The sequence below is a fragment of the Primulina huaijiensis genome, chromosome 9 (assembly GCF_012295235.1).
Source record: "Primulina huaijiensis isolate GDHJ02 chromosome 9, ASM1229523v2, whole genome shotgun sequence".
NCBI lineage: Eukaryota > Viridiplantae > Streptophyta > Magnoliopsida > Lamiales > Gesneriaceae > Primulina > Primulina huaijiensis.
In genome coordinates this window covers 15,719,853-15,747,213 of record NC_133314.1, presented here as the reverse complement: position 1 = coordinate 15,747,213, position 27,361 = coordinate 15,719,853, and the positions used below count along the sequence as shown (strand labels likewise).

The following is a 27,361-nucleotide window of genomic DNA, read 5'->3' as shown; positions in this document are numbered from 1 at the left end:
TCGTAATTAAAATTTTGTAGACATGAGGTTACGGAATCGGAAATGCTTGATTTTTTTTTTTTCACTTTTCACGCATCAAATATAACTCTACAACAACAATATTGTAAAGTCCAAAAATTAAAATGACGTAATCCAACTGCATGCAAATCTAGGGAAAATGGAAAATAGCTAATTAAATAGTTTTAATTGCATAAATTCAAGATGATGTGTGTGGTTGCATGTATAAAATGTACTTTCTACACTAATGCATGTAAAACATATTTTTAAAGGTCATTCGAGATACGATCGAAGAACGGAGACCGAGGGCTGAAAAAAGAAAAATGTTTTTTTTATTAAATAATTGTTTCTAATTATGTAAAATAAGGTTGATGCTTTATGATATTTTTAAGAATAAGAAGTTTTGAGGTGATTTTATACGCCGAGTCGTAATTTTTAACGGTATTTGATTTTCGACAAAAATATGAACTTTTTGATAACTCGACTAATATTTTCACGAACTTTCCTAAACAAAATATTTTAAACATGCACTAATTAGCTTATTGGCATATTGTACCATGATAATGGGCCCAAGCTTGCACACTTGTATATTTATCAAATAAATAAGCACAAACCCTCCCCATTATTTTCAAAAAAACACAAGCCTCATCCCCTCTCTTTGCAAGGACTCTCCCCTCCTCCTCAAACACAGCACACACGAGAATATCAGCAAGGGAGAGTCACGTTTTCTTGGAGAAAATCAACAAGGGTCCTCCGTTCGTCGCTGTTCTTCGCATCTCAACTTATTTGTCGTGCGTAAAATACGCAAAGACATGCCATAAATCTTTTCTTTTATCATCTATCACACCATATTACGTGTTTGAATTACGTTTTCATGAAAAACATGTTTACCTTATGATTATTTTCGTTTGTATGCCTTAACATGACAAGAACTTATGATTTCATGAACCAAAACTTAAATTATTATTGCATGAAGGGGCTGCCATCATAGGGAAACCAAAAGGGAAGAGTTTTAAGGGTGATTAATCGTCCCTTGATCAAGGTTTAAAGGCTGCACATGCACGAACGAAAGCTGAACGAAAGTTATTGCTTGTTGGTTCAAGGTTTCGGTTAAGGGGTTACACATCGAGGGCTTGGCTAGGGCTGGGCTGGGGCTCGGTGAGGGTAATGGTTAATGGGCTGGAAGGGTCCTAGGGCGCTAGGGAAGAGCCCATGATCGCATGGACTCTTCCCATGCGATTTAGGAACAGCCGCAAGGGGCGGCTGCATGGAGGGTTCAGGCGTGGGCATGGTGGTCTATACTAGGTCTCAGGGTGGTCCTAGGTTAGTCAAGAGGGTTCGGTCTTGGGAGACGGCTTGGGCGAGGAGTCCTAGTCAAGGGAAAAGAGTCCTATGCTTGTAGGGAACTCGCGCGGCTCGTGTGCATCGTGCAGGGGGCTGCAGCGAGTTAGGTTGAGTCCAGAGGGTCCAGTAGGGTCTATAGGTGATCTGGGAAGAGGTTGGCTCCAGGTGGCTCGGGCATGGCTCGATGAAACCGAGAGTTGGCTCAAGGGTTAAGTTAAGGGTTCAGTTTTTAGGGTTTAAATGGCTAAAGGGTCAAACCATGGTCCAAGGGGGTCGAATTGTGGTTCACGAGGGTAGTGTAGGTATAAAAAGTCTATGATTAAAATTTGGAAAGAAAATATTAAAGTTTGAATTAATTCAGAATTAAAACGCTCTACGAATTAATATTTATGGAATTAAATCAAAAGCCTAGAATTTAAGCTAAATAAAATTATAAGAAAATTAATTTAAGCTTAATTAATTATTTGGAATGGTGTAAATTCAACGAAAATAAGAAAAAGTCAAATTCGAGAAATTTTACGTATGGGGGTAAAACGGTCATTTTACACCTGAAAAATAATAAACGTCTTGGCAGTGCCCTAAATGCTATAATAATGATAATATACTTATTTTAAATGTTTATGAAATTTTACGATGAAACGATAATGCTAAAAGATATGTTGAATGATTGATTTAAAAGAAAAATGATTATTATATGCTTGAGTTTTTATAAGTGATGAAAATGCGAAAAGTTGAAGGAGGGAAAGTAATTGTGATTAATACGATGATACGATGATTATGATGATATGTAAGGCCAATGCTCAGTTGATGAGTGAGAGTGTCGCTGATGTCCCCGTCGCCCAGTACTGTGGTTACACGTAGATGGATCCATCGACCTTCAGCTGATACGAAAGTGACAATTAACGATCTAAATTCAACGAAAAGGAAAACATATACGTATATGATGAAAAAAAATGTTTGTGATGAAAGAAAAAATGTTTATGTTTATGCACGTTCATGAAAAGTTATGTTATGTAAAAGTATTTTCACTGTTGCATGTGATTGTATATGTATTACTTGCTATTATGATTATGGTTTGCTCAGTCAATAGACTCACTAGGTGTAATCGATGTAGGTGAGTATGATATTGATGTCGAGGGACTTGACGTTTGATCTTACTGGATTGAAGGTGCACATAACCCGAGGACCAACGCTAGTTTTTCGCATTTATATTAAGTTTATGATTTGAGTTTACGTTAAAGATTTTTAAGGCTTTCATGATTGTTTTGAGAGGTTTTGAGAAGAAGTTAGCGTTAGTTTATGTTTGAAATATTGATAGTTTAGGTTGGTTGACAATTTACGAATTTATGTTTTGAATTATTTTCCTTTGAATTTTCAAATATAGTTGGAAATTTTATTTTTAAAATAGTGCAAAGTTAATTTAAAAAATATATATATATGTATATGCATTAGGCCGAATTAATAGAGGGAAAAAAATTAGTACTTTTTAAAGCAAAACGAGTAGTGGACGTTTCAAATATAGAGCGCGTGGATTTGCGAGATATTCTGAACTTATCGATTGTCTTCTTGTGGCGAAAAAGAACAACGAGCTGCAAATAAGAAATCATCAGTCTCGACTCACTGGATCAACAGCATTTTCAGAAGTAAATGTTGTAAGTAAAAATGAATTTAATCCTAGACACCAAAATCAAAGTCGTAGACAATGGTTTGGTCGAGGTCGAAATCGAGGTCGTGGACGTGGAAGTGGTCGTGGTCGCGGCCGTGGTTTTGAAAACAATCGAGATAGTTACTTCTATAACTCATCTCAAAAAGACGTCACAAATCACCCACTAAAAAGGCATCATGAGAACATGAGTGTTAATGAAAATCACTTAAAACGATTTGAAAGTTCTTGTTTTAGATGCGAAACTCCAAGACATTGGTCTCGTATTTGTCGAGCCCCCGAGCACCTTTGTAAGCTTTATAAAAAATCAATAAAGAGAAAAGAAAAAGAGACCAACTTCACTAAACACAGTGATTGTTTGAGTGATTCAACTCATTTTGATGCTGCAGATTTTCTGAATGATTTCTCTAAAAATGATCAATATACTGGTGGAATATAAACATAAAATATTTTATTTTTCATGTACTCATATGATAATATTTTATTGTATAATTATGATATGTGTTATAATCAATATACTAGTGGGATATAAATGTAAAATATTTTATTGTACTCATATGATAATGTTTTATTGTATAATTATGATATGTGTTATATTTTTCAATAAATTACATATATATTGTAAGTAATTTTTTTCATTGGATATTTTTTTGAAGTTCAAATATGAAAAATGCTATGAACAAAGCTAAACAAGGAACTAATCCAATGAAATTTTGCATACCTGATAGTGGTACAACGCACACTATTCTCCTGGATAAAAGATATTTTTGGAACTAAAACCAACAAAAACAATGGTGAATACAATATCAAGTCATGTAGACTTGATTAAAGATTGTGGTAAAGCACATTTTTTGTTACCTAATGGTACTAAATTTCAGATAAATGATGCTTTTTATTCACCACAATCGAAAAGAAATTTGTTGGGTTTTAATGAAATATGTTCTCATGGGTATGATACTCAGACAATAAATGAAAGAAATGAGAAATATATGTGTCTTACCACATATAAATCAGGAAAAAATATTTAGTTGAAAAACTACCAATGCTCCCTACTGAATTGCATTATACACTTATAAGTCCAATTGAATCAAACATGGTAGTTGATAATTCTTCAATATTAATTAATTGTCATGATCAATTAGACATCCTGGTTCAATAATGATGAAAAGAATCATAGAAAATACACATGGTCATCCGCTGAAAGACCAAAAGATCTTTCAAAATAATAAATTTCAATGTAAAACATATTTTCTTGGAAAAATTATTATAAGACCATCACCAGCTAAACTCCAAACTGAATCACTCATGTTTCTTGAACGTATTCAGGGTGATATTTGTGAACCAATTCATCCACCATGTGGATCATTTAGATATTTTATGGTATTGATCGATGCCTCAAGCAGATGGTCACATGTATATTTATTATCAACTAAGAATGTGGCATTTGCAAGATTACTTGCTCAAATAATAAAATTGCGGAATCAATTTCTCGATTATACAATAAAAAAATTAGACTCGATAATGCTGGTGAATTCATTTCCTAAACTTTCAATGATTGTTGTATGTCAATGGGAATCACTGTTGAGCATCCTGTTGCTCATGTACATACACAAAATGGATTAGCTAAATCATTGATTAAACGTCTACAACTGATTGCTAGACCAATGATTATAAAAACAAAACTCCCTATTTCTACATGGGGACATGCAATTTTACATGCTGGTGTATTAATTCGCATCAGACCAATTGCATATCATAAATACTCCTCATTGCAGCTTTCATTCGGTAAAGAACCAGACATTTCTCATCTGAGAATTTTTGGATGTATGGTATATGTGCCTATTGCACCGCCTCAACTAACGAAAATGGGGCCTCAAAGAAAGATCGGAATTTATATCGATTATGATAGCCCAACAATCATTCGATATCTTAAGCCTCAGAAAGACGACATGTTTACTACACGTTTTGTTGATTGTCATTTTAATGAGGAAATATTCTCAATGTTAGGGGGAGAAAAGAAACATATCGAAAAAAAATTACATGGTATGCATCATCATTGTTACATCTGGATCCAATAACTAAACAATGTGAAAAAGATGTACAACAAATTGTGTACTTGCAAAGAATAGCAAATCAAATACCAGATGCATTTGTAGATACAAAAAAGGTCACTAAATCATGTATACATGCTGTAAATGCCCCTGCTCGAATTGAAATTCTAAATAAACAAATTGAAGAAACTCATGTAATCATAAAACGATTGAAGCATGGAAGGCCAATCGGTTTCAAGGATAAAAACCCTTGAAAAAGAAAATGCATAGAAAAACACGATGATCACAAAATAGATAATGATATTCTGAAATAAACACATGATGATAAAAATATTATGTTAAAATCACAAATTGACGAGAATCGTGAAATCTCTATCATTTATATTAATACTGGAAAAATATGGAATCGAAAAGATATAAAAGAAATTGATGAGATATTTTCTTACAATGTGGCATTTGACATCATAAATGACAATGAAGATCATGAAAAAAAATCTTTTGGTGAATGTAAAAATTGACAGGACTGGAAAAAATGGAAAGACGCCATCCATGTTGAATTAAATTGGCTAAATAAACGTAAAGTTTTTGAAAGTATAGTCCTTACACCTGAAGGTGTAAAACCTGTTGGGTACAAATGAGTTTTTATTCGAAAGAGAAATGAGAAAAATGAAATAGTAAGATATAAATCTCGACTTGTTGCATAAAGTTTTTCTCAAAGGCTTGTAATTGATCATGAAGAAACGTATTCTCCTGTTATGGATGCAATTACGTTTCGGTATTTGATTAGTTTTTCAGTATCGGAAAATTTAGAAATACGTCTTATGAATATTGTNATGAACACTTAATGAAAATGAGATATGTAAACAATTAAATATGCCCTTGCATTTTCATTAAGAAAACAACATCCCGACGCGTAATTATTGCTGTATATGTTGATGATTTAAACATCATTGGAACGAATAAGGAAATTCAAGAAGTTGTGTTGTACTTGAAAGAAGAATTTGAAATGAAAGACCTTGGGAAAACAAAGTATTGTCTGGGTTTGAAAATTGAAGAAAAAAAATGTGGAATATTTGTTCACCAGTCAAATTATACAGAAAGGTCCTTAAACATTTTAATATGGATAAATCAAATCCTTTATATACTCCAATGGTTGTTAGATAATTAAACATAGAAATAGATCAATTCCGTCCATGTGAAAATGATGAAGTTATTCTTGATCCAGAAGTACAATATCTAAGTGCTATAGGTTCCCTTATGTATCTATCTTTTGCTGTAAATTTATTGACAAGATTTAGCTCATATCCAACAAAGAGACACTTGAACACAATTAAACATATATTCCGTTATCTGCGAGGAACGACACACTTGGGACTTTTGTATTCAAAAGATACCAATCAAAGTATAATTGGTTATGATGATGCTGGGTATTTATCTGATCCACATAAGGCATGTTTCCAAACAGAATATGTATTTACTCGTGGAGGCACTGCAATTTCTTGGCGTTCACAGAAACAAACACTTGTAACAACTTCATCAAATCACGCTGAGATTATTGCACTACATGAAGCAAGCCGTGAATGTGTATGGCTAAAATCAATGACCCAACATATCCAAATATCATGTGGATTATCATTCGACAAGAAGTCTGTGACACTATATGAAGATAATGCTGCATGTGTACTCAAATGAAAGAAGGATACATAAAAAACGACAGAACTAAACATATTCCCCTTAAATTCTTCGCATTCACCCAAGAGCTTGAGAAGAATAAAGATATTGATATTCGCTACATTCAATCAAGTGAAAACTCATCAGATCTCTTTACAAAGGCACTTCCTACAATATTCAGAAAGCATATATATAACATTGGGATGCACAATCTACAAAATTTGTGAAGAATCGTTCGTGTTAACATGAGGGGGAGTTTACGTGAAGACACTGTTTTTTCCTTATTATGGTTTTTATTCCAATGGATTTTTCCTAGTAAAGTTTTTAACGAGGCAATATAAAAAGACATAATTAAAACAATCATTGTATCATGATCATCATCACAAGGGGGAGTGTTGAAAATAAGAGTTGAAAATATTGAAAATTAGTGTGTGATGATGTAAGTAATGATGTAATTATTTTTGAATTATTTTCAAATAGATTCTATAAATAGGTCTCTCAAATTGTGAAGAAGATACAAAATTGAGTGGATAGAAGTTTATAAAGTCTGTAATTTAATATATTTTGTGAGTTTGAGATTTTATTTTTTACCATAAATTTTTAATTTTAACAGTTCTCACCATTAATTTTATAATTAAATATTATGATAAAGACTAAATTGTGATAATTAATATAATTTAGAGATCAAAATAAAATAAAAAAAAACTAAAATGATGAAAAAAATAAAGAACACAAACAATCACATATTTACTATATGAATATATATTATCATATATGAAAAAAATTATAAGATCAAAATCGATTAAAATGTATAATTAGAAATTTATATAATAAATAATTTTAAAATATAAAAATTATAAATAATGGATTATTTTTATCAAAAAATTTTGATAAATATAAATTTTGTTAGCTGGCATACTTAAATTTTATAGATTGTTTTTTTTTTTTATATAAATTTAAGTTTTGTTAAATGTTAATGTAAGAGTATTAAAATTTTCAAACTTATTAAATTTAAGAAATGATAGATGTTAGAATATTATTGTTTTAAATCACGTAATTAAGCTTATTTTTTGAATTAAAATATTAGTTAGTTTTTATTTTTTTATGATTTTTGTTACTAAAATTAAAATTGAAAGTTTTAGGATTAAATGTTTACTATCTTTTTTTTTTAATTTATCATCAATATTTTATATTTACACACATACTTATATATATTACATATTTATATTTGATATCTTCACAAAAATTAAATTGTATCTATTTTGATATATTACTTTTAAAAAAATTAAATAATAAGATAGATTATGTTAAAATATTTCTGTTAATCTAAGTTTTGGTGATTGAAAAAATAACAACATCAAGCTATTTATGATCCAACTATTTTTTTAATTGTATTTTCAGGTTTTCAAATCGATAGATCATTTCAAGTCATTCAGACAATAACATTAGAAATTCAAGTTGTTTTGGAAAGAAATTGAAGTTGTTCAATGTTTGCTCTATTTATAATGATTACTATCCTAACAACTCTCGAATGACAGAAAACTACATATTTCGGACATAGTGCATATATTAGCTTTATGAAAAGAAAGAGTTTAAAGTCGCAAAAGCACAAAATAAAGTTTATTATCGCTTTCTTGAATAATAGTCTTTAGCATTTGACCTAAAATTTACAATTATTTTAATAAAGTTGATATGAAATCACATTGAGTATTTTGTAATTTAATTGGTCATATTATCTTGCATATTTGGTTGTCTGGTGTTTGGTTCATGATTATTTATTAATCAATTACAGTAAATGAATGAATGATTGGAGTCTGGACAACGGTCAATGTACCAGATTTTTAGCTCACTGGACAACGCTCCTTTGGCCCGGAAAATGAATCAAATGAACAAGGAGTTAGCAACTTGGATATATGGTTCATCTGAATAATGTCACTTTGGTTCAGAAATGTGAGTTCACATGGCTCGTAAATGATCAATTATACGGAATCTTAACTGAGTATGTGTGAAAAGTGCTACAATGAATATTAGTGGGAGCCATTTCTTTAGCTCACATAACTCATTTTAGAATCCAGAATAGTATGTATTATATTAAATATTATTTCATTGCAACGGTTTCAATACTACATATCATAACATCTTGAATTGTACTGGTTTAATATTTCTCGACTTTATGTATGATTAAGTAATCATATTATAAATTATCAAAAAAATAACTTATATTTCTTTCTATCTATTATAAATCTCAAATACAAGAGAACCGGAGCCACTTCTAGAAGAAAACTAAAAAAGAGAATCTATTGGTTAAATCGTGTTATGTTATATATAACATGTTTTGTCATATAATAGATTGTAATGCCGCTATGGTCTGAATTGTTTGAAACAATGTGTTGTAATTAGATAAATTGTATGTACGTTTCCGCTATTAAGAGAATGTTTATTTAATTTAAGAGTTGGAGCTCAGAAGATCTGTATGGTTTGGCCCTTCAGATCTACACGATTTGCCTTGAGAGTTCTTTAAATCCTCTCACGCTCTCTAATTATCGAAGAGATATAGTATAGAATGACTTCGTCGTGTGACCTGGAGACTTTACCCTTATATATATTATATTTAAGTCCATCAATCAAATAGAAGAGTTCACTAGTCTATGGATGTCACGCTCCGAGCCCGGACTCGCGGCTGCGTGACTGCACAATGGGCCCCTATAGCAACTACTTCGTATTCGTCCTCGCTTTTACGAAAATGATTAACCCAAGTTGCTATAGAAGTCTATTGTAAGCCATTATAAACTCATTTTAAATCTTTAATTTTTAAGATGTGGGACAAGGATATCACAATCACCCCTCCTTCAGAACGCGCATCCTCGTCGCGACCTGACCACTCGATCCACCAGCGCCGAAAATCTAGAGGTGACTCCTATAGGTTCAAGAGGTGGCTCCCGTCATGTAGCACTTTGCCCCGCAGGTTCAAGAGGTGGCTCCCATGCACGTAACACTTTGTCTCGCATAACATTTATTTCCATGTGTTCTTTGCTGGTGACCCACTCTGATACCATTCGGTCACGCCTCGAACCCGGACCCGCGACTGCGTGACTGCACAATGGGCCCCTATAGCAACTACTTCATATTCGGCCTCGCTTTGACAAAAATGATTAACCCAAGTTACTATAGAAGTCCATTGTAAGCCATTATAAACTCATTTTGAATCTTTAATTTTTAAGATGTGAGACAAGGATATCACAATGTATATCAAAGATCATACACTATTAAATACATCAAAACTCAGATAACCTGAAAACTTATTAGATCACTTTTATGAGCTTAACTTTATTTGATAGTTCACAATACATAATTGTTTAAATATAAGTTCAACCGATCGATATATGTTCCAACATAATCGTGTCTTGTGAAATCTTCAAGTCCTCGCCGACATTTGTGGGTTTAGGCCTCAAGATCTTCGTTCTTGAAGATTTACCAGTTCCGCAAAACTCATCTCTGATATATAATTGTACTCCAGGAACAATTAATTCACTTTATGTCACTTGGTCACCAAGACCAGCTTCTCTTCTCCTACCTTGTATGACTCGAAGTGTCCAATGCAATATGAAAGGCCGTGAAACTTCTTTTCATATTTGGTTATGGGTCTGGTTGCTCTTTTCATCTCAATCGACGGCCAAAGAGATTAAATACAAAGTATAGCTTAAAACTCTAAAGAAATGCAATATGAGCATGAAAGCTTATATCACCAATATATTATGGCAGCGTGAGGACATTCTGTCAATGGAAATGGTCAAATTATATATCTTCTTCTTCGGGTTGATCTAGAATACAACTATGTAGCCGTTCATGTTACATACAAATTTGAAACACTGACATTTCCTGAGGTAGGAGCTCCCCTCTTGTCACATGAAGGTCGCGCGATCTTGATTAATTTAATCTCATTGGTGATAGCACCCTCATTGTAACGTCCGAAAAACCAACCTACGTAAACCACATGTATGCAAAATTGTTTTAATTGCTTAATTATTTTATTTAATTGATTTTAATGCTAGAATGATATTTATTATATGATTATATGACATGATTGCGTGATTAAATGATAATGTGACATGATTTCATGAAATTAAGGATTTTACCCGAATATTCGATAATAGTTAGGGAAAAGGAGACCAGAGACGACCAAGACAAAAATAATTATTTTTCATTAAATGATGGCAAAGCTTCCTAATATGATTAAAAATGATTTAATTTTTCCTAAAAATGTTGGAGTTCGAATTATTTTACGAGTCGAGCTCGATTTTTCCCGGGAAATCGATTTTGGGCAAACAAGGAGTTTTAAAAGATCAAAAATATTATTTTATGGAAACTAATTTTATAAACTTTTATTATTCAATTAATTAAGTGTTATTGGGCCTAATTTAATTATTTAAGTAGGCCCAATTATCCTTAAGAATACAAGCTCAAAACCCAAGGCCCATTAATATGTCAACTAAATTATAAATTAGTGTTTTAGGTCTTCAAAACCTAAAAATTGAGCTTCCAACAGCCGTGAATCACCTTGCACACACTCACAAATATTTTTGAAAATTTGGGGAGGAAAGAAGCTTGTGTTCTTCGTCGTCCGGTCGTCCAACGTCGCACCATCGCCGAAGATCGAATAATCGAGCGTTATAAACGCAAAGTCACGTTCCTAAACCCTTTTAAAACATTATACAAATCATATTATGTGTGTTTTATTTGATTATGCACGAAAAATACGATTGTTGGATTAATTTTACGGTAGATTGTATATTTTCAAAAACGTGACGATTTTACGCTTTTATGGAAAACGTTTTGAATCCAACGAGTACGCTGCCAATACATGATAAAATATGATTAATATATGGACAAAATATGATAAAATAAAAGAGGAAACAAGCTAGATCAGTCGTGGGAAATTCAGGTAGAAGCGTGAGTCTTTGGTGGGTTTGTGCAAAGTCAAGGGCTCGCCTATGCATGCATGGGGGCTTGGGATTCGACCAGGTCTCGAGGGGGGCTTGTGCTAGACATGGGTCAGGGTCAGGTGCTAGGACCCCCTGGTGCGCAGCTTTGGAGGAGTCCCATGCAGAAGGGACTCCTCGCGCGAGCTGCGGCAAGGGGCGGCAGCCAAGGAGGCCGGCTAGGTGGTTTGGGTGAAGGCTTAGGGTGGTCCAGTGAGGGTCAGGAGGACTTGGGCTCGGTGGTGGCTCGAGTAGGAACATCCACGCAAGAAGGAGTCCATACGCTAAGGTACGGGCGTGCGCAGCTCTTGTCTTGTGCAGGGTTGCAGCGCAATTCAGGGGCTTGCTGCTGGGGCTTGGGCGAGTTAGGTAGGTCCTATAGGGTCTAAGGATGATGGGCAGAGGGCGGGCTAGGGGCTGGTGCGGCTAGGTCGCACCTGGCTTGAGGGAAGAAGCTGGAACCGTGAAGAAGCACAAGACGCGCAGCTTGTGTCTTCTGAGTTCAGAGGCTTCGCGCTTGGGATCCAGGGGCTGGGCTGGTCTGGGTCGAGTCTGGGCGTGGTCTAGGGTCGGTTAGGGTCGTGTGGGTTCGCTGGTTAAGGGGCTGGATGAGTCCTGGTGTCTCTAGAATTCATGGGTGTGAGATGCAACAGCGCACAGATTTTGGTGCTTCGGTCCAGTGAGTTTGAGCGACTTGGGGGCTGGTTCCTTGGGTTGGGCTTGGTCAGGAGGGTGCCTAGGTTGGTCGACTATGGTTTGGCTCGAGGTGGCTTGGGCATGGTTCGAGTAAATTGGGAGATGGCTCGGGTAATTCAATATCGTGTCTATTTCAAAAATTAAAGAACCAAAATTAAATCCAGGGGTCCACGGGTGTGGCTCATGACTTGGAAGCGTAGAATAAATACTAAAAATGTTATGTTTAAAATTTGGGATCAAAATATTGAGTTTTGGAATTATTCGGGATTTTATCGCCACACAATACGCTAATTAAAGAATTAATTGAAAAGCCTAGTTTTATGCTTCATAAAAATTATGAAAAATTATCTTTAAGCTTAAATAATTGTTAAAAGTCTAAGTTCTTAATTTGGGAATTTTATATTAAGGTTTGGTTTAATTCGGGATTAAAACACATTAATATGTTATATTTAAAGATTAATTTAAAAGTTATCGATTTAAGCCAAATAAAAATACGAGAAAATTTATTTAAGTTTAAATAATTATTTAGAATAACCTCATGTCATTAAAAGTGAGAAAAGGATAAATTCGAGAATTTTTACGTCTAGGGGCAAAATAGTCTTTTTAAACTTAAGAAAATACGAAAACGCTTGGCAGCGTCCCGAAAGATCATAATGCTTGTTAAATGATATTATATGATTTAAAATGATGATTTTGATGATAATATGTATTTTTAAGATTTATGGTAAAACTGTGCAATTTATACTGTCTAAAATGTTATTTTTGGGATGCTGTCTTATTTTATGATTTTTTAAAAGAAAAGGAAAAATATTTTGAGGGATGTGAATTGACTGTGACAAATGATATGATATATGATTTTGTGGAGATGACGTGAGGGCCAAGACCCCAGAAGGAACCCATATTCGGGCCAAGGCCCCAGAGGGGGTGTCTATGGGAAAAGGCCCCAGAGGGGGTTGTCTATGGGAAAAGGCCCTCGAGGGATCCCGACGATCGTATTTCCATGGTGGAGCCTAATACCCACCCCGATGGACCATGTGGAGCTAAGACTGGAGTCGACCAAAAGATAAAAGTTAGTCACTTTCAAGGATCAACCATCACCCAAAATGATATATGATTGAAAACTTTATGATTTTAATGATTTTATGATATATGATTCATGATGGTTATTAAAGCTATTTTTAAATGATTTTAAAAAGATTTATTTATGCTTAAAGTTATTTTAAAATGATTTTACTATTTATGATTTAATTATACTTAAATGATTTTTAATGGTTTATTTATGTTCAAAAGATTATTTTAAATAAAAATATGATTTTTAAATGCATGTGGATTGTATATCTATTATTTGTTATCCATGTTTAGAACGTGTTGAGTCATTAGACTCACTAGGTTTGTATTACGCAGGATTTGTTGACTTTGGAGGCGGTGACGATTGAGTCGATCGAGTGCAGCAGTACACACCCGATGACCTTTATGTTTCCGCACTAGCTAGATAGATTTATGATTTAAAGATTTTGCTAATGATTTTTATTAGAGATATTTTTATGCTTAATTTTATTGTTAGCCGATCTTTTTAAATGTCGATTTAGGAATTTTTGGTTAGCCGATGATTTAGGATTTTATTTCAAGCACTTGAGATTTAAATTGTTAAATTATTATGTATAATGATTATGTTAATTTATTTTATTTAGTTTAGTAGTTAGAATTTATGATATAAGATTAGAGAAAAAAATCGAGGTCGTTTCACTCATACTTATACTCTTACTAGTCCCTCAAAAAAAAATCTGTCACTTCCTATCTATCTCGTATCTCTTCACATAGAGGAAGATGAAAATATATACTCTCTTAATACAAGAGAACAAACACCACATAAATATAGAACTAAGCACTCAAATGCCACGAGATGAGAGAAAATAACTGAGAATGTGATGAATGAAATAATCGAATTGTGCTTCTATTTATAATTGACAAGTTGTGAACATTTAATTGCGTATGAAATTTCCGCAACTTTTTCATGTTCAAACTACCAACTTTTTTAAATAATGTATATGAAATGCATTTAGTGAATTTCTTATTCTTACAATTTTCCGAGATTTATCCCACTCGGAGATTTTTTTGAGAGTCAAACACATTTTCACATATCCTTCATCTCCACACATCCTTTCAATTTTGACATTCCATGCTGCTTACGTTTTCGCTAGGCCGTTAGAGGATCTAAACCACTCAAACTTGTCAGTGTTCATTAGCTTGGTCAGAACATCGTCTATGTTATCCTTTGTATGGATTTTCTGAATATCCACACTTCATTCCTTTACTACTTCTCAAACAAAGCGAAACTGCACTCCAATGTGTTTAATCCTGGAATGAAATGTTGGATTCCTTGCGATGTGCAAGGCACTCTACTGTCACAGAACAAAGGAACCTTATCTTATTTGTGCACGATCTCCTCCAATATCCTTTTAATCTATATTGTCTCTTTGTAAGCTTGAGTAACTGCCATGTATTTTGCCTCCGTTGTAGATAACGCCCAACTATTTACAGTTTTGAAACCTAGCTTACTGCTCTCCCTGCAAGTGTAAACACATAACAAGTAGTAGATTTTTTCTTAGTATGATAACCTGCAAAATCTGAATCGACATAATCCTAGAGTGTAAAATCTAATTCTCGATAACATAATGCAACATTTGAGTCCTTAATGTATCTAAGGATCTTCTTAACCGTACACCAATGCTCTCGTCCAAGATTTGTCATATACCGACTAATTGCTCCCATTTCTTGTGCAATGTCCGATCATTTACAGGTCATGGTGAACATCAAACTACCCATTGCTGATGCATTTGGCACTCAAGACATCTTCATCCTCTTTGTTTCACTGCTAGGACACATCTCAGAAGATTACTTGAAGTTAAAAGGAAAATGGGTCGAAATTGGCTAATTATCTTGCTTGTTGAAGTGTTGCAAGGATTTTTTCAAATAATTGTTTTGGGAAAGTCAAATATTTATGTTACTCTGTCTTGGTGAACTTGCATATCAAATTCCTTAGCCAATTGTGCCTTCAATTCTTGTACTTGATCTTTGTTGGGGCCTGCTACCAATATGTTGTTCACATACAATAGCAAAATGATATAATCATCATCAGACCTATTGAAATATGTACAAGGATTTGTACTCAGTCTGTTGTATCCAAGGCTCATGATATAAGAATCAAATCTCTTGTACCAATACTTTGATGCTTTTTTGAGACCGTACCGAGATTTGTTCAATCTACAAACCAAGTCCTCTTTGTCTTTTCCTCAAAACCTTTTGGCTTGGGCATAAAGATTTCTTCTTCAAGATCTCCATGAAAAAATGCAGTTTTCACATCTAGTTGTTCTAGATGTAGGTCAAATATCAGAAACAATGTCAACACTACTCTGGCTATTGTAAACCAAACCACATGATAAAATATCTCATTAAAATCAATGTCTTCTCTATGAGCATACTCTTTTACTACTAATCTAGCACGATGCCGCTCCACTTGGTTATTGTCATCATACTTGGTCTTACAATTTCCTCCTTCATGGTAGTGTAACAAGATCCCATGTTTTATTCCTGTCAATGCAAACAATTCTTCTTGCATTGTTGTCATCCACAAGGATTTATCCAAGCTTTGAGTAGCCTCATGGAAACTCAATGGTTCATCATCCTCTGATAATAGACAATATGTAATATTACTTTCAGTGACATAATCTGAAAGCCAATCTAGTGGTTTCCTCTCTCGAGTTGACTGCCTCGCTTTTGAAACCTCAAATTCAGCATGTTTTTGTTCCTCGTGCTCCGGTAATACTTCACAAGAAATTTGATCATTGTATGTCTTATTTTCCACCTGAATTATAGTAGTTTATGAATTCATTGTGCCTTTTTCTCCATTTATTTTATCTTCCTCGAAGATAATATCCCTACCGATGACAAGCTTGTGGAAAGTAATATCCCACAAGCAAAACCCATTTACTCCATAACCATAACTCAAGAAGATACATTTTCTGGATTTTGAATCCAACTTCGATATTTCTTGATCATTGTACCAAAGGTACACATGACTTCTAAATATATGCAAACGAGAATAATTGTAATGCCCGAATTTTGAAAAAAATAAAATTGTGGCAGTAGTTGTGATGGTTTATGGCTTTACGTTATGGTATGAATGGTAATGAATATTATAGAATGGAATAGATAATGGATGGGTAGAATCAAAGATTGAATTTGAGCTAAATAGGTAATGGAAGTGCATAAACTGTATGAAAAATGTGGCAGTAGTTGTGGTTTTTAGCATAATGTTTTGTATATTGATCCAATTGATGTGAGGCTACTTTTATTAGAAAGATAAGACATAAGGCTATAACTTTCTTATTTTGAGTTTTGGTCAAATCATTAGGAAAGACGAGCCAAAAGCGCCCCGAAGTGTGTCGTGCGTATCGTCGTTCCTACAATGACACATGTTGGGAGATTGAGCATAACTTTTTACTCAAATCTCCAAATGACATGAGGCTAATTGGAGATGCAAGCCAAGACATAGGGCTACAACTTTGTAGTTTACCACTTTCGCAAATTCTGAAGTTAAAAATGCGTTCTTGGCAGAATACCGCGCGCCCCTGCGCAGGATCCGGCGCGATGGCCCGCCCAGTGCTGAAATTTTGGGTGTTGGGCAGTATGGTGCGCGCCCCTGCGCCAAAACACGCGCCATGGCGCCCAGCACTTGTACAAAAAACGTGTTTTGGTGTTGGGAAGGCATAAAAATCGAATGATATCATAATTTTCCTCATATTTCTTCTTTCTCTTCCAACGAAACCCTCCTTCCTTCCATTTTCTACATTTCTTCTTCACTCTATGGGCGAATTGTTCAAGGAAATTCTGAAATGAAGTTAGATTTGTGATCCTCTCTTCAAGATCTTCAAGATGGTGTAAGTATGTTATATTTTATTCAAGTTTGGAAATGGGTTGAAATTGTGTTGGTTTGAATTTTAAAATGGAATTGAAGCTAATGACAAAGTAAAGGAGTTAACTCTTTAGCACGCATGGCATGTGTTTGACAAAATGATTCAATGAATGTTTTTATGTCATATTACGGTTAGGAAATGATATGGATTCCTTCTTTACACAATTGTTGGGATTTGAGTTTTCTTGAATATTTGCGGATTTTGATTCGAAATATTATTGAATTAATTATGAATTTTGTACAGAAACTACTCTGTTTTGATAGATGATCAAAGTTCTTGAGTTATAGTAGAATTTAGAGGTTCAAGACTTCTCACCTACACATTTCGATCTTCTTTTGGTAATATTTGAAAGGTATATTACGGTCGGTAACATACGAGGTAAAAGTATCATTTTTATTTTAAATTGAAAATTCTATGGCTCGATGAATTACTTGTGATTTGATGATGATTGTGGTCTTGAGATGAGTTTATTATAATATCGAAATGATGATATTGATTTGCATCATTACATTGCATATTGAGCCACTTGTTGATTCAGATTTGATATGGCGGAGGTCGCCTTGATTTATTGATTTGTTGGACTTATGGGGCTACAGTTGAGTTGGCATAGTGTATGCGGAGGTCGCTGCTATGCCCTGAACACTCTCTATATGCGCACCATAGTCCTGGGATTGTAGAACACAGCACCCCACCTCGAGCGGATGAGTCGGTGGATGTTGCTGGGGGATTCTCTTTCCTTGGGTACCTTATGACCAGATGATTCACTTGATCTTGAGATTTATTGATAGCCCACAGCTTCTGATCATGCATTGCATTATATTGCATCTTTATGAATTTAATATGAAATATTTGTCACTTTAATTCTCATATGTTATTGATTGTATCATACTGGGTTCAAACTCACCGGCATGTCCGGTACCTCTTGTTTTCATGTGCTTGACGGCAGGTGAGGCGAGGCTTGGGATGCCAGAGTCCAGCTCAAGGCGAGGAGATACGAGTTAGAGTGGGATTCTCGGGTCTTAGGAACTATTTTATGATGTTGGGATTTCTTTATTTTGGCATCTTGAAAATTATATTTCAAACATTTGAGACAATTAAATTAATTTGACGATGTTTATGTGGATTTGTGAACCACAAATTATGTATTTTACTCGATCATTTGGTTTGTTACAATTATAATTATTAGTATTAGATATCGGACCCGGGACCCCACAATAATGAATCGGCTTCTCAGTCCACATCTCCATCGGAGTCTTCAAATCAATTGCTTAAAAGAGAATGATTGATGATATAACCAGCGGTCTTAACTGCTTCTGCCCAAAATGATTTGGTTAGACTGTAGTTCTCAGCATGACTCTTTTTATATCCAACAAGGTCATGTTCTTCCGCTCCGCCACTCCATTTTGTTGAGGTGTGTAAGTCACCGTGAACTATATTTTGATGCCCTCATGACGAAAAGATGCATCAAATTTGTCACTGGTATATTCTCCTCCAGTGTCAGTTATCAAACACTTGATTTTCTTTTCAGAATTAAGTTCAACCCACAATTTGAAATCTTTGAAGATCTGGAAAACATATGATTTTTTCTTGATTGGGTACACCAAACATCTCCTATAAAAATCATCAATGCACGAGACAAAATATCTCACCTCTCCTAAGGATACAACCTGTGTTTGCCAAATATCCGAATGAATCAGCTCTAATATGCTTTTGCTTTTGGTAGTAGAAGTGACAAACTTTAATCTGTATTGTTTACTGATAACACAATGCTCACAAAAGGATGGTGACACTTTTGTAAGCCCCGACAGCAGCTTCCATTCTGAGAGAATTTTCAACCATCGTTCTGACATATGTCAGGGCTTTTATGTCATAACCCTGTTAAGTTTTCCCAGCACTAATCGATGCAATATCTAGTTCCACCTTTTTTGTATTTATCTCAAAAGTATATATAGATTTGCAATAACTTTTTCCGCTTTCGTAACTACATGCACACCCTTCACAATTTTCATGCTCAAGTTCTCAATACGAATTTACACCGGATATCATCCAATTGCCCCAAGGACAAAAGATTCTTAGTCAGACCCTTCACAAGTCGTACCTCATGTATTGTGCGAATGGTGTCATCAAATATTTTTATTTTGATTGTATCGAACCCTGCGATTTTCAAGACATGATCATTTCTCATGAATACAGATCCTCCTGAGATTGATTCATACTGATCAAACCATTCTCTCTGAGACGTCATGTGTCAGGTTGCTCTTGAATTCATAATCCATGTAACACAAAATTTGTGTGCCTTCTGCAACTGTTGTTGCTTCGCTTAAGTACTGACCACATTTCCTTGAGAACCCTTTCGACACTTGTACACTCTTTATTGAAGTGTCATTTACCGCAGCATTTAAAAAAGTAAATATTTATCTTCTTATTTCTTTACTTTAATCTACCTCGCATTTGTTTCCCACCGGAGTCACATCCATAAATCTTTCTCTTATCATCAGTAAAGCATCTGACTGCTTCGAAGTTACCATCTTATCTTTCTTATTCTTGCGTCAACTTTTTTATGTGAGAACGACAATTAAGACATCATCGAAGTTTAAAAAGTCTGTGAGGATATTGTTTGGTTAAATTGTTGATAGGTTGATCATATGAATATGGTAGAATTTGAATTAGAAGCTTTGCACGTCTTTTTCCTCTATTTTATGCCACATAGAGGTGAGTTGGGCAAATAGAATATTTACAATGTTGATATGATCAGTCATTGATGAGGATTCGGCCATCCGAAAAGTATAAAGCCTTCTTCTTAAGAAAATATCCCAGATAATTTTTGTCGTCTTTACTCAGTGATACTTGACAGTACTTCATCAGCTATAGCCAAGTGTAAATTAGCAACAACATTATCATTCATATTATTCCAATTTTCATCATCTGTCATTTTCCTCGGTGTATCTTCAATAGTCGTGAAGAAATTCTCATTTTTTAAATTTGTTTGTATCTTTATTTTCCACAGCATAAAATTGATTGCATTGAAATTTGTTATTTTGTACATTCCCGCCATTTTGCCTACAATTTAGTAGATTGAACATAATAATCTAGCTTTAATAAAAAAATCTCAAAAAAATCTTTTCTGGTGTGGAAGATCAGTCTAGGCTGCAGTCATATAGCATACTCAAAATTTTACTAAATTTTAAACCAAGGCTATGATAACACTTGTTGGTCCCAGGTGCAACATCTTGAGATATAAATATGAAAAATAAAGAATAAAATTGGATATCGAGATTTACGTGAAAAATTCCTAAAAATTATTAGGGTAAAAACCACGAGAGAGATAAAAAAATTTCATTATAATATTTAATGATGTACAATCACTTAATGTATTTTCAAAAAGAATATACACTCTCTTAATACAAGAAAACAAAGATCTCACCAATATTATAAAACGTAGCATTCAAATGCTATGAGATGGAGAGAAAAGAACTGAGAATAAGATGAATGAAATGATCGAATTGTGCCTCTATTTATAATCAAACTCCGAGGTGTGAACACCGAATTGCGTTTGAAATTTCCGCAACTTTTTTTCATGTTCACACCATCAACCATCTTAAATGATGTACACGAAATGCATTTAATGAATTTATTATTTTCACATTTTGCCAACAGTTCTATCATACTTCTTTTCTCGCAGTTCTCCTAGCAAATCTTCTCTGTGTACCAAAAATTACTAAGAAGTTAATCAGTGTTAGTAAGTTTGCACAAGATGATAACGTTTTCTTTGAATTTCATCATTTTTTGTCTTGTGAAAGACCAAACCACTCTAGTTTTTCTTCTCAAATGGAGTTTGCACGAAAGTCTCTACAAGTTTAAACTCGGCTCACCACTCTTTGTCTCTACAAGTTTAAACTCGGCTCACCACTCTTTGTCTCAATAAGTTCATCCACCAATCTCAGCTCTCCAGCCTCTTCTCACACATTTCTGCTCCATCTCCCCAGTGTCTGCATTCAATCAAAGAGTCTTTCCCTGTTTTAGATCAATGACATTTACGATTAGATCACCACTGTTGGACAAGTTCTTTTTCGATGTAATATTTTCTGCTTCCAAGAATGATATCATTAAATTTTTCACATCTGAACTTGGTAAAAATCATTTAATTTCTATTTATTTGTCGCAAACTAAAGTATTTGAACCATTTGCTTTAACGTACTTGATGTTTGGGGCTATGCAAACACCACGTCAATAAATGGTTTTAAGTATCACATTAGCCTTGTTGATGCCTTAAGCAAATAACTTGGATATATTTCCTTAAATTAAAATATGAAACTAGTAACGTCCTTTTGAACTTTAGACGGCATTGCCGTCGAAAGTTCAATTCAATAAAAAGATTTAAGACTCTTCAAACCAGTAACGTCTTGTTGATTGTTCATTTCAGGAGCCTCTAACCTTTCAAGAGGTTGTTGTTCGTTCCCAATGGTGCAAAGCTATGGATTCTGAATATCAAGCCTTATTGGTTGATCATACCTCTTCTCTAGTCGAGGCTCCAGCTGGTGAACCCATCATTGGCTGTCATTGGGTTTTTAAACTTAAAACCACTTGACGGCTCGGTTGCTGAGTATAAGGCACATCTTGTAGCCAAAGGATACTCTCAAACACGGGGTCTTGATTATTATTATTTTTTCCATCATATTTGATCAACCATTAACGAGTAATCCTAATGTGGATGGATTTGGTCAGGGAGATGAAGAAATAGTACTTCAACACGGGTTCTTGATTATGATTTTTTTTTTTTAGAAAAAAACTTTAATGTAGTGGTTAAGCCCACAATCATGCGAATTGTTCTTAGCATTGCAGTGGCTAAAGGGTGGAAAATTCAGCTGGTTGATGTCAATAATGCCCTTTGAAAGCCTCCAATGTACTTTGCAATCCTTGGGCTTCACAACGTCAAAAGCTGATGCCTCCTTGAAATTTCACAAGCATTTGCGAACACTATTTTAGTATAGTCATCTCAAGTCTCAACCTTCTTAATATAACATGAAATTAGTGCACAATACACACGTTGTGTGCTTGTACATTCTTGTAAAAAGCAACACTTGAAAGCTTCAGAGAGCTCAAATACTGCACATAAAACATTTTCCATGACTTTTCATGATATGATACATTCAAGTTGATAGTTGAGTGAGGTAGAGAATATCGAGTAGATCGATTGAAGTTGAATCATTTCCCTTCCGTAAAAATTCACCTAGTGAACACATAATTTCAGGCTTTCAGAATTCAACTCTTTAATCAAAGTTTACTAGTTTTAACATCAAACATTCAAGAGGATGCAATTGCAAAGCAAACGCAAGAGAGGAAGCCAATGCAACAAATGAACCTTTACTAACCAATATTCAAAGGAAATTATCCAAACTGATAAAATCTGATGGAAAATACATTAATGTATATATAGATATCTTGAATCAACTTCAAACACATTTGCATCAATAGCAACAGTACAGATTACAAGAACAGGTCATTCTTTTAAAAAGAATGCATGCTTGATGAAATCAAAAGTTTATAATAATGTTGCAACATATCATCATGTACAAAGACAGTCAACAGAAGGGGATTTTGTATTTGTTTACTCATGGATCAGCTTTTCCAGCTACTTCCTCATCGCTGGAGGCATATTCATCTTCACTCAGCTCCTCATCACTAGATTTTCCTTCTTGCAAGGCTCCAGCTTCTTCAGCCTTCGCATATTTCTCGCAGTACTCTAAAACAACAATGTATGTCAGAACTTGTAGTCGTAGAATGTGACATATCGTAGGTTGAACGGAAACTAAATCGTGTTATTGAAGAATACTAAAGTTTATGCTCAATCAGCACGAACTACAGAAACACAAGGGAACACAACATGGCTCCAGACTCGTATGACATTAATTCATCGGAAAAGGGCACATTCACATTCACATTCACATCAAGATGGCAGTATCAAGTGCGCGGGACACGGATGGGGTTATGGGACTATTGACACAAAAATTGCGACGAAGAGACTGTTTACTTTTGTTTTTAGGAGTTTTTCGTCCGCTTCTACCTATGTTGAATGCTATAACATAGAGGCTCGTTAGAGAAAACTCTCGATCTCACAATTTGTTTGTAGAAAGAATTCAAGCTTTTTTGTTCATTTACCATGGATGCCAATAAATATAACCAGTTCACAAACTCAAAACTCTGGAAGAGATAAAAGATCCTATCTGCTAAGTTATCTCCCAATGAAATAACCTGACTTATTCAAAAAATAACAAACTGAAAAAGAAAGAAACCAAAAATCCAAGCAGCTACTTTGATGCATATTTAAATTTGCCACGAGTCCCGCTCCGGTAGAAGATATCCGCTCGAGTTGCTGGGCGGCCTGGGCTCGTACACGGGCTGCGATAGATCATGACAGGTAGCAAGACAAGGGGGAGTTGACAAGATATCAAGAAATTACATTAGAAACTTCAGCCATTTGGTCGGATTCTGGAGTTCAACTCCAGAGCTCAGCCACTATTTGGATTAAATCAAATCGTTACTCTTAAAAAACACAGAAACTTCAACCATACACATCGTTAGTTCATTGTAAAAAGCGCACATTCACATTAAGATGGCAGTAAGACAAGGAGATGATGACCAGATATCAAGAAATTGCATAAAAAACTTCAGCCTGTTTGGTTGGACTCTGGAGTTCAACTCCAGAGCTCAGCCACGATTTGGATAAAAAATCCAATTTTGCTATTTAAAAAAAAATAAGAAGAAAATGCAACTATATATATCATTATATATTTCAAATCGCCTATTCAAAACATATTCATTACACATGAGTAGAAATAATTTAAGGAATAATGGATAATTTGCAGCAAGCCTTAACACCTTCAGCAGAACAAATTAAACCGACAATGGCATAAACATATGTGTAGAAATAATTTATTCCTGAATCTTGGACAAGATTAATCTCTAGCGCCATGATTTGTCCTCACATATTAATTCTAAACAGGGCATGCCAACAAAAAACATCACCCTGTTCCCAATATTTTCAAACTGAATCACCTAAAATATAGATCTCAACCTGCACATGGACGCGTATCACTGATCTTTGAGTTTATTAAAACGTTGACAGGATGAGACCAAATCTGATTTATCCCTTTCACTCATGTGAAGCTTTTTTCCTAAGAGGAATCACAATACCTGCATTACTTTTTCAGATAATACTTACATGTAAACTAGCTAAAAATGATGAAAGCCAAATCAATGAGTTCATGGCAGATTCATTTATCGGACCAAGGCTAAACAAGACAATAACAATACCACTCCCAATGTCACCACTCGACAGAGTTCTTAACTAATGAAATATCACAATAGCATCGTCTAAATTTGTGATGGATTGGAATCATTAAATAAACTATAAAATAGTAACTCTCTAACAATGTGTTCAATGATTCAATATAAAAGCATGCTGTCTTGAAGCATAATGTGATAGAAGCTTGGACTCAAAATTTTATGAGGAACTAATATTTGGTGAAACCTGACATGTGACAATATCCGATCACAACGACCTTAATTTTCATAGATAAAATTCAATCTTAAAACAAGTAAGAATAAAATGTCTAAAACTAATCCTTCCAATAAAGTAGCAGCGCTAGTTAACTAAATATTAACAAGTTCTGTGTGGCACGAGAAATTTTGACATCAGGGCCAAGGACCAACAACCATCAGCCATCTAATTCCAACACATCGCAACAAGATGAAGCTACTTAACAGACAAAACATGTGATGTTGCTAAGAATCTAAGCAAATATTCGGCAAAATTTTCATTCAAGTGCAAGTACAACATACACATTCACTAAGACCTTGAACTCCACTGGCTTCTATCATCTTCAAGCATAGCTTTATGAGCTTCTGTAGCTCATCTTTATACAAAACAACATTCATAGATTGAACTGACTTAAAATGCTTAAGCAATCCAAGAATAATGTACCGAATCATGAGGGATTCTCATTCAAGAGGAACACTGAACCTCGCCAAAACATTCAAATGACATCAGTTAAGCAGAATCAATCATTCGAAAAACAAAGTGCTATTTGCCCCAATTGTAGTTATAGTAGAGATAGACATATTTCTGTGAGGAGTCTCATTAGGAAGACATCTCTATTTTGCTCAATATCAATTAATATGTTCTAAAGAAATTTCCACCTTTAACTCTTTGTTCATATGCATTGCGGTCACGCATCATCAGAGCTGCCGCCTCTCCATTCAGAGGATCTGATGGATTTGGATACAAAAGAAGTTGTGGAAGAAACACTTCAAACACATTCACCAGGTCTGAAAAGAAGAAAATGAAACCATCATCACCACTCATTTTGGGAAAAATCCGAAGTAAAGCATTCATCTTGTCCACCAACAAGGAAAAACTATCTATTTACCAAACATGGGACTCCATGTCTGATTGATAACATCTAAACACACAGACCCTGACCTGGAAAACAAAGAACATAAAACTTCAGAACACTTTAAGTAATTAGTAGAATATTTCTAACAAGTTCTAAGATAATTCATGAGTAACCAGCATTAGTATAGAAAGTTAACTATTATATAACCGTTGAACTCACATTTCATCAACATTTGGATGGTAAATCTTGTTCACAAAACCAATGGAAGGAGATTTATACGGATAAGCATCCGGAAGCTCCACTCTTATCCTCCAAACACCTCCTTGATAAGGACCTGTCATACAAAAACTTCCATTTAGATGAAACTGCACAGGCAAACAAGTTCTCAAACAGATTGATTAGTCAAAACTATACTGCATATTCATAAAAAACCAATAGACTGAAATAACCCAGCTACAAATGTCTGCCATCTGATTAGTTAAACTTCACAGGATAAATTAGCACAATAAGAATACTTAAAATCTTGTAAATTCAGCAAATAGCTCAAACCAACTCATCCTAATTCCAAGGAAACCAAGCCCTTCAATTCAGCATTCAAAAGAAAATGATACAACCCAGTCCACGCACCAAAATATCAGGAATTTACTAAGAAATACAACCCCAATCCAATCTTCATTTTGTATAAACTGCTTTCCTATCAATTATTTCAGCTGAATCATAGTCAAACACAGCAGAAAAGCTAATTTTAAATAATAATAAAAAATCATTACTCGCAAATAACAAACCACAGAAAAAATTTAAACCAGACCCAGCTCAAACATAAACTAATCGAACATAAAACGAGGTCAAACACAGAAAGAAAGACTGGATTTTTCTAGAAATTTTTACAGTCTTTGGGTCCATGGAATTCGACATTGAACTCCTGCATGCCATCATTGATCATCTCCACCTTATAATCAGTCATCATCCTAGCCAAAAACAGTAAAAACCCAAAAATCACAATTTAAAAAAACGCGCACACACACACACGGTCACCAAAAGAAATCAGATACTTTTCCAAAAAATAAAATAAAATGAGAAGTCCCAAAAATATTAATTACAGTTTCATCAAATCCATTTCCCTGCGTTTGCTGGGGGAAGACATGACTCTGATTTTCTCCCTTAATATTTTCGATTTTTTTTCCTTGGATTTCAGACTGATAAACATGAATTGATATATTCTGGTTCGGTGTATCTATACGCTGTTGCGCGTGTAATAAATAAGCGAAAAAGGGAAGAGTGGGCTACAAGCGGTTCATTGGTTCGAACATCAATCACCAAATGGGAGTACAAGGTAATGATTTTTAGCTGCATTACATCAAAAGAAAGGTGATACGATATCAAAAAAGTAAATTGTAAATAAATATATAAATCTTAGTATCATTTAGATTTTATTCTGGTATTTTATAAAAATTATTTTAAATTTTCTACTTCACTTAAAATGTTGACATTTTTAATTTTAATGTGTGATATTGTTATATCTATCGAGTCATTTTTTTAAAAACATATAACCTAAAGACATACCTACAGATACACAAGATTTCTCGCC

The 27,361-nt window shown here is 34.4% G+C and overlaps 1 protein-coding gene across 1 annotated transcript; it reads right to left on the bottom strand.

Moving 5' to 3' along the window:
• Positions 1 to 22,785: 22,785 nt before the first annotated feature.
• Positions 22,786 to 27,124, bottom strand: LOC140984426 (ubiquitin-conjugating enzyme E2 5-like). The gene is made up of 6 exons (XM_073451831.1): positions 26,874 to 27,124; positions 26,662 to 26,741; positions 25,993 to 26,107; positions 25,807 to 25,859; positions 25,577 to 25,705; positions 22,786 to 23,120 (listed from the first exon to the last, which is right to left on the bottom strand). The coding sequence occupies exons 1-6, from the start codon at positions 26,978 to 26,980 to the stop codon at positions 22,990 to 22,992; spliced, it is 615 nt and encodes a 204-aa protein (XP_073307932.1). The 5' UTR covers positions 26,981 to 27,124; the 3' UTR covers positions 22,786 to 22,989.
• Positions 27,125 to 27,361: the final 237 nt, after the last annotated feature.

Coding starts and splice junctions, on each gene's coding strand:
- LOC140984426 (XM_073451831.1), bottom strand. CDS start 26,980: ATGTTTATCAGTCTGAAATCCAAGGAAAAAAAATCGAAAATATTAAGG. Junction 26,742..26,873: donor GAAATGGATTTGATGAAACT/GTAATTAATATT, acceptor GTTTTTGGCTAG/GATGATGACTGATTATAAGG. Junction 23,121..25,576: donor ATATGAACAAAGAGTTAAAG/GTGGAAATTTCT, acceptor TTGTTGTTTTAG/AGTACTGCGAGAAATATGCG.